The following is a 7,885-nucleotide window of genomic DNA, read 5'->3' as shown; positions in this document are numbered from 1 at the left end:
TAATTCTTGCAATGAAAAAGGCTCTTGTTCCAAGTGTTGAATGCTAGATGTTGCTTTTCCAATGGTACTTCTCTTCTGAAGGGTTATGTTGCACACTGCTAAAATTCGTTTGTCCCTTTTTTGACATTTTCTTTGTTTCCTTGTACCTTGTCTCTTTCCTTTCTACTCCACTGCATGTTCCTTCATATAATCTTTTTCTTTTTTTCTGTTTTGAGTATTTATTGTATCAGTGTTATCATGGAATACAAGCATGCTCTTAAGTCTTAAATTATGCAATACCTTTTAATTTGCTTTTAATGTCTTTTTATTAAAGTTTAAATGATATGATGTTGCTTTATTGAAATGATTTGTAAGTTAAAATGGTTATGAAAGTAAATGTAATTATAAATAGTATGATTTTGTTATGCACCTGTTGCCTTCTATAAATTAAATTGCATTTTATTTTTACATGACTAATAGCAGTAATAATGCATGCATTTAATAGTGACACAGACCCTCCCTGTAACCCTTTCTAATCCAGTGTTCTATGTGCTTAGGTAAATAATGCAACAGCACGTGTAATGACAAATAAAAAGACGGTCAACCCTTACACAAATGGTAAGTGCATGAAACCCCAGAGCTGGGTTTGAATGCCCCTGCATGTCAAACCTCACTGCTGAACTCATGAGGTGTCACCAGCTGCATTTCCCGGGGCTCAGGTTTTGCCCAGCGTCCCAAATCATGACCTGGAAATTCCATAAAATCCATCCCAGCTCATTCACATCCACGTGGGTGTAGCATGCATCCCATTGCCTGACTGGAATCCAACCCCAGAGGCTTTTGTAGAGGAAAAGAGACCCGACAGGAAAGCTTTCCTCTCTTCTGCCTTCGTGCAGTGGTAGCGTTGCAATGAAGGATTCAGTTTGGTTTGGGTGAGGGAGGTGGGCAGAGCAGCAAGAAGAATGTCTCTGTCAGGCATGAGATACCTTTTAGCACCAAGACATGGATCTAGTCAAAGATAACTTTGTGTCTTCCTACCATAATGTGTTGGAAGAAAAGAGCAAACTATTATTGGGTTCTGCTTCCAACATTTTGAGGTGTTTTTTTTTCCCCCCATGGAAAAATCAAAATTCCAAGCCACCTAAAAATAAAGTTCAATCTAATACTGATCTAAGTTGATGTAATATTGTACATTAATGATAGAAAAATAATCCGTAGATATTTGAGGGCTCCAGAAACAATACTTTTTAAAAAATGTTTCCTTTGGGAGTGTTTGATCACATACTTGAGTTTTCATTTACTAGTTCAGGAAATTCAAACAAGTTCCTAACTCAACCATGTCAAAAAATACCACATGAACTAAAGTTAATGGCAATTACTTTTCAGTTTCACTAGTCTGTGTAGTTGTCATTATTTGTGTTTCAATTTAATGCAGTTTTTCCCATCCAGTAGAAAGCAGATGAAATCTGCACATTAAGGTTTCCAAAGGTAGATTAGATTCTTTTCCATTTTGAAAAATAATGGATCATATTTTCTGTATTTGATGTCTCATTAGTGAGGTTTTACTAAAACCCAGGGCAAACAGTGGCTTTATTTTTTAATGAAAGGCTCATCGTTTTTTCTCAGCACAATGAAAATGAAATAAAGTGATGGTTTTTATTTGACATGCGATAATTGAGCTAGTTAAAACGATCTGGAGAAGAAGGGTCTGAAATTCCTCATGATTTCTCAGAAACTGTTTTCTTCCTCATTTCGTATGTAAATGTGAAACTTGGTAAATGATGCAAATGGGAAAATCTCCTTGGTTTTTACTGGTTTTAAAGCAGCTTGGTGAATTTAGTGAAAGAGACACAAGGCTTGACAGGATCACATAACAAGATTTTGTTGCAATACAGAGCATTATACATATGCATATGAGACCATGAACTCTGTCTGCTCTCTTGTAATGATAAAAGTAGTTTTTCTGCAAAGGATGATGCATATTTTGTATTCATAGTATCCTAAGGCTACAAAACTATTCATTAGCAAATTACATATCAGCACACCCAGTGCAGAAGGAAGGGAATGCTGGCAACGAGAGAGGTGAGATTTTTAGGAATCTCATTTTAGAGGAGGTTCATGTCTGTGCCCTGCACTGCAGGATTACTTAGGCCATACATTGTCATTTAGTAATATCCAAAACCAGCACAGGCAAAATCTGCTATAAAGTGTTTCCCACTGGAAGTGTTTTGTTTGTCATTTTCCATCCTGTTTCATCTCATCTAGATGTCACCAAATGTATGAAATATCCTGTTCAGTGCCTAAAAATTAGCTTTTATCTTTGTGAATCCATACAGCCAAGGTCTTGCGTGCAGAGTGTTCTTTTGCACACCATTTGAAGGGTATCTACCAAGAAAAACTCTGGTTGCAGTGCTTTTCCTGTTACTTTTTTTAATATCTGAGGTCTCCTAAAGTAAACACACAAGGACAATCACGTTCCTCTTGCATAATCATCACAAGCAACAGGGAATGAAGTGTAGACATGCAAGGTGCTTCATTTAGTTTCATCAGTGCCTGTGTTATCAGTCATCCTGGCATGGGATGATTCTAGTTCTTTATCATTGTGTCAGGAATTAACCAGTGCTAGAGCTGATTATTTATTAAAGATTATTGTTGTCTAAAGTAAAGGTCTCATGTTTTAAATAAAATATGAGGCTAGTTTTTCTCCCAGCACGTTAACATTTGCAAGATTTCTGATGCAGGTAGCCCGAAACAATTCTGTTTGCACATGCCTGTTGCTTCAGAACCATTTATTTTTTAATGCCTGCCTTTATTTTTCAAAGAGTATGTTGTGACTGACGTGTTGTTGGCAGGTATTCAAAAAGTAGTTGGGGCACATGTTGTATTATATGAAAACATCAGGCACTGATATTTATTTTCATTTAAAAACAAGATACACACTGTTTTGTCTCTCATTCCTGAACGCTGCTGGTTGTTCGGTAACAGGGCTCATGTTGTTAATAGGATTGTGGAAGTCAGTAGATTTTGATGCACAAAAACCTAGACTTTTTTTCTTTTTTTTAATGTGTGCAGCTTCATTCAAATAAGTTGTTTGCTTTTGTGTCTAAATGATCTTTGAAATAAGTTTGCTTTCCACTGACTTTTGGCTGCCCCAAATGAGCTGTTAATAAATGCTCAATTGCTAGGAGAACTTTTCTTTGCAAGTTTGTTATCAGATAGGATGGTTTTGATGGCTCACCTCATGCTTTGGAGGCAGAACTACCTTTTCTTTGCAAAGAAATTCAGTCTCAGGAGTTCTACTCGTTGGCAAAAATATTTGAGGCATTTTTAGATGTTCCATCCTATCCTGTTCACAGTTGTACTTTCTTCTGATGCCCATATTGCAATTCAGGATGCTCAGCCAAGTGTTGTAGGGCATGGAGAATTATGGGCAAGTAGATTCCGAGAACTGCAGCAATAAATGGGGGGCATGAAACAGGGATCAGTAAAAGGATAAATATGTTGTAAAGTTTATACTTGTGGTGCCTTGAATTTGAGCCTTCTCTTGCTCTAAATTTAGGTTCAAAATCACAGCTAGTGTCTATTAGCACAGTTAAATTCCCTCCCTTACACCTCTGCAAGCAAACAGGAGGGAAGCAAAAGGTGTTGCAGGTTTCTTTGGATAACTCCACGGGGTGGGAGCCTGGGTCAAGCAGAGGGGTTTTTCTTTCCTTGGCTGGTTTTTAAGTTTTAAGCTTTTACAGTCTCAACTTGAGGAGGAGATTAATATTGTGACAGTAAGAAAAATGCACAAAATTACACCCACAGCCGAGAATTTGCCTCCTCCAGCTGCTGCAGTCGGGTTACTTGGCAGCTGCTGGCTCGGATACATCAACTCCCATCACACTTGATTAACCCACACAGCTATGGGCCAGCACATTGTTGGCTGACAAGATAAAGTTAAGTTTAATTACTGTTATTTTCACGATGAATGAAGTATTTCCTCTATAGGCTTCAAAAAGTTAGATGAGACAGCCGTCACTGGGAGAGTGGTAAGGAGCTGAAATATGAGAGTGCCTTTCAGCTGTGAAGAACAATCTGCCTCTTCCAAGATTTTTTTTTTCTTCCTCTCAGACAAATTGTGCCACTGTTAGTGTAACTTAGAAGCTGAGAGATGTCTGTCAGCTGCTTTGACAGCAAAAGCTGACAGATCTAGAATTCTGTCCAATCTTTCATTTTGGGTTGTGTTGATCAGTGGTCTTCTGAGGAAGTACTGAATTTGAAATATTGTCTATTCCCTAAGCTATAAAAAGTTAGATTTTTACCGAAAGTCTCAAAATTTGAATGATTTTCTATCAAATGAAATTTGGCTAAGAGGTATGTTATACCACGATGTCCCTAAATATAACCCCATAGTATGTAAAATTGAAGGGTCGGGTAAAAATCCTGTGGTATTTTCAGGAGGCAAGACACTTTAACCCTTCTAGGCTGGGCAGTTTTCAGCTTCTGTAACTGTCTTTCAGGTGCATAGAGCACCTGCAGTCACTTCTGCAGAGCAGATGTCATGCAGTGCTGCTCCTTGCTCTGAACTTAGCCATGAGTTACCTTTCAAAACCACCCCTCCCCTGTTACTGAACAGTTAGTTACTGGTAAGTAGTGACTGTGCATCAGATAGAGACAGCAGTGCCCTGAAAAGGGTAGAAATAGTTTTCTTTTGTGTTGTTACTGACATTTTGCATGACACTTTTTCAGTCCTATAATACCTTGGGTTTTTATGATTTTCACTGTCCTTTTGCACTGCATGATATGACCAAGGCAGAAATAAGCCTATTGTGCATTTAAATTCTTCTAATTCTGGCTTTTGTGATTTTGAAAAAGCCTTGTTGTCACTGTCTTGATCGTATTTTCATTCCAGCAGCAGTTATAAGTCCTATTTTAAGTACCATAGTTCTGGAGTTTGCAAGATGCTTTTGCTCAGTTTTTTTTTTCTTTATTCCCATTTACAAAAGGTGCTTCCCACTCCTCTGATTTGAGTGTGCTCTAGGAAACCCCTAATTTTTCAACCCCAGTAGTTCAAAATAATTGTTCACTTAAGAAAAAAAAAAAGAAAGAGTGTGGGTGGGGGGATGTTCTGTGGAGTTTGCAGTTAACTGGGAGTGGATCTACCTGTAGCTGAGCAAAACACAGTGATTGGCACTTTACCGCAGCTCAGAACACTAACGAGTTTTCCAGTGTTTTCTTTTGCTTTTCTCTTACCCCTTCCCCTCCAGCCCCTTCAGCATGGTTGCCTTTAACATCACACATGCTTTGTACATGTGGCTGCTCCTGCAGCCAGCCTGGGCACTCCAGGCTCAGCTGGAAATGCCACATCAGGTGTGAGGGCACGGCAGTGATTCTTTGGAGTTTGACCAGGACACACAGTCCAGGAGATCTCCTGGGTCTGTGCTTTGGTTCTATGGTAGCAGGGGGAGGAGGGTGATTATTTAAGACAAAGGCAGTGGCTGCATTTGTGCCCCTTAGAGCTGTGCAGGATGTGACTGAAGCATTCCCAGTCTCTCCCCAGCACTGTGTGTGTCTGCAATTGTCCTGTTCCAGCGCAGACAGTCGGGTTTACAAATGCAGATGGACAAAGTCCCTGGCATTTGGCTGGATCTTACATCTTCTTCATGTCACAACAGACATTTCCACACTGTGTCTGTGCTTTCGTTTTTCCCAGAGTGGAATCAAAGTGTTTTGATTATTTGGTTGCCTTGTAACCCCCACTAACAAATGCTTATCAGAATGTTTGTGTCCGGTGAATGGACTGTCCTGGCCTCTCTGGACTAAGAACTGATGTACTCTGGTACTGCAGGGTACAGGGATACCTGAACTAGTGCTGACTTAATTCCACAGCTTAGGGAGTAAGTCCATGGCAACTGTGCATTTCAGCCAAGGTAGTTCACCTGGTCATCCACCCCAGTGCCATGTCTGGAGGATGCCTTGTTTCATTACTTATTTCCATACATCAGTCTGATATTAAAGATCAGTAATCAAAGATGCCTATAAAAGTTTCATTCAAATGACCTTTCTTGAAACCTTTTTATCTGTTTATTTCTCTACAATGATACTAATTATTATTATCATCACCAATTGCAATATTAACTCCGTTGTGTTTTTATGTTTGCTGCAGGCTGGAAATTAAATCCAGTTGTTGGTGCAGTTTATAGTCCAGAGTTCTATGCAGGTAAGGATTGTGCTATAGTTGTCCGTGCCATATTTTATTTTAGTATTCTTTAAAATATGCAAAAGTACAGAATATGTGTTTGGTGTGAGGTTTGGGTTCTTTGTGTGATTTCACATTATCTACAAGTTATTTACAGATTTGTGATGCAGGATTTTAAGTTACTTGGGCATACTAAACTTTATATACAAGATATATGAATACCTTTTTATTGGAAAGTAGATAGTATAACATGAAATGTATTGCAATATCCCAGTCCCACATGAGATTTTATTTTATTTATATTTTATTTTATATTTCAGTATTGTCACTTTCCTCCAGGAATTATTTAAACCTAGTGAACAGCAACAGCAAAAAATCTTATCTATAAAAATCTTTGGTTTGTATAGATATGCAGGTAGATGCATACAGCTATGGACTATTTGTGTTCATAATGGTTTTTTGAACATATTTCTTTTAAATTTTATATTTAGTTTTTCAGTTTCATATTTTTGTGTTTAAAATCTATATTATCACTTGAGTCTTCAGTGAGACGGAATTCTGATCCTGGTTGCAATTTGGAGTTAGAGAGATCCAGTCTTTTTCTGCTGGAATTCAACCATGGCAAGCATCAGTTTTTAAATGTGCTTTAGCAACAAGATTGAAAATAAACGTAGTTGTACTCCAAAACCTAGTGGATTTCAGAGGAATTTGGATCCTGCCCATGAGGAAATCAGGAAAGCATTTTTCGTGGATGGTAGTTAAACCTGGGAAGAGGTTGTCCACAAAAGCTGGGGAATTTCCATTCATGCAGGTGTTTGAGTCTCCACTAGACAAAGCTGAAAACTTTTGTTACTTTGAGGGACTTGAAGAGATAAAAATTGTTGAAAAGGTCATTGTTGCAAACAGGTATTTATTGCTGAAAAAAAGCTGCCTGTAATACATCCAATGCCTCTAACTGAAATAGATAAAAATGTTCCAATTAGGATAAAAGTGGCTAAGTATAATAAAAATACTAACCTGGCATTCATGAGATTGCAATATTTAGTGTAGGCAGAATTTATTTCCCTCCCTGATGAATGTCTAAGTTGAAAACAGGAATTTAACATTGATCTCGTTTGAGCAGTTAGTGAACCAACCCTGAACCTGCATAAATTAGAAAGTCAGAGTTATTAGTCATTTTATATAAATGACTTTGTGTTAATGACAAATATAATAATATTCCCATAGTACAGTAATCAATTTTCTAATACCTATGCAGAATTAACAATCTGACTTATAATTGTCTCATGAAGTAGGGCATGAAGAGTTCACATAGTTTGTAAATTAAAATCAATATTTTCAATCTCTCCTGAAGGTAATTTTCCTAATTTACTGGACTTTTCCCTAACATTTATTTTGTCTTTTAATTATAAAATGGCAGGTTATTGATTTTTTTGTATAACCTCCTAAAGTCCCAAGTGCATTTTTATTGCCAACACTAGGGAGGTGTTTGCCCTTCTTAATGAGAATCTTTAATTACCATTAGAAGAGTATTAATTTAATTTTATGAATTATGACATGCACTCTACCACACCTATGCAGAAAGTTCTATCAAGATGCTTCATTTATTTCAGGGTGGGTTTTTTTTCTGTTTATGCATGCAGACAGTTTTATGTTTGGGTTTTGTTGGGGTTTTTTTAATGCGTGTCAAATGCATATTTTTTTATATTGATTCAGAGATGACAT

The 7,885-nt window shown here is 37.5% G+C and overlaps 1 protein-coding gene across 30 annotated transcripts in view; it reads left to right on the top strand.

The window, feature by feature from the left end:
- The window catches only part of RBFOX1 (RNA binding fox-1 homolog 1), a 1,158,532-nt gene that overhangs the window by 1,071,945 nt on the left and 78,702 nt on the right, over positions 1-7,885 (top strand). For all 30 annotated transcript variants that reach the window (XM_027654829.1, XM_027654830.1, XM_027654827.1 and 27 more), the window contains 2 exons: positions 537-597; positions 6,128-6,181. In XM_027654829.1, the coding sequence (XP_027510630.1) occupies positions 537-597; positions 6,128-6,181 (115 nt within the window). The remainder of the gene's footprint in view (positions 1-536; positions 598-6,127; positions 6,182-7,885) is intronic.

This window comes from Corapipo altera, unplaced genomic scaffold (genome assembly GCF_003945725.1).
Source record: "Corapipo altera isolate COAL_440 unplaced genomic scaffold, ASM394572v1 98, whole genome shotgun sequence".
NCBI lineage: Eukaryota > Metazoa > Chordata > Aves > Passeriformes > Pipridae > Corapipo > Corapipo altera.
Note: the sequence above shows the minus strand (reverse complement) of the source record. Positions and strands in the feature narration are given on the sequence as shown.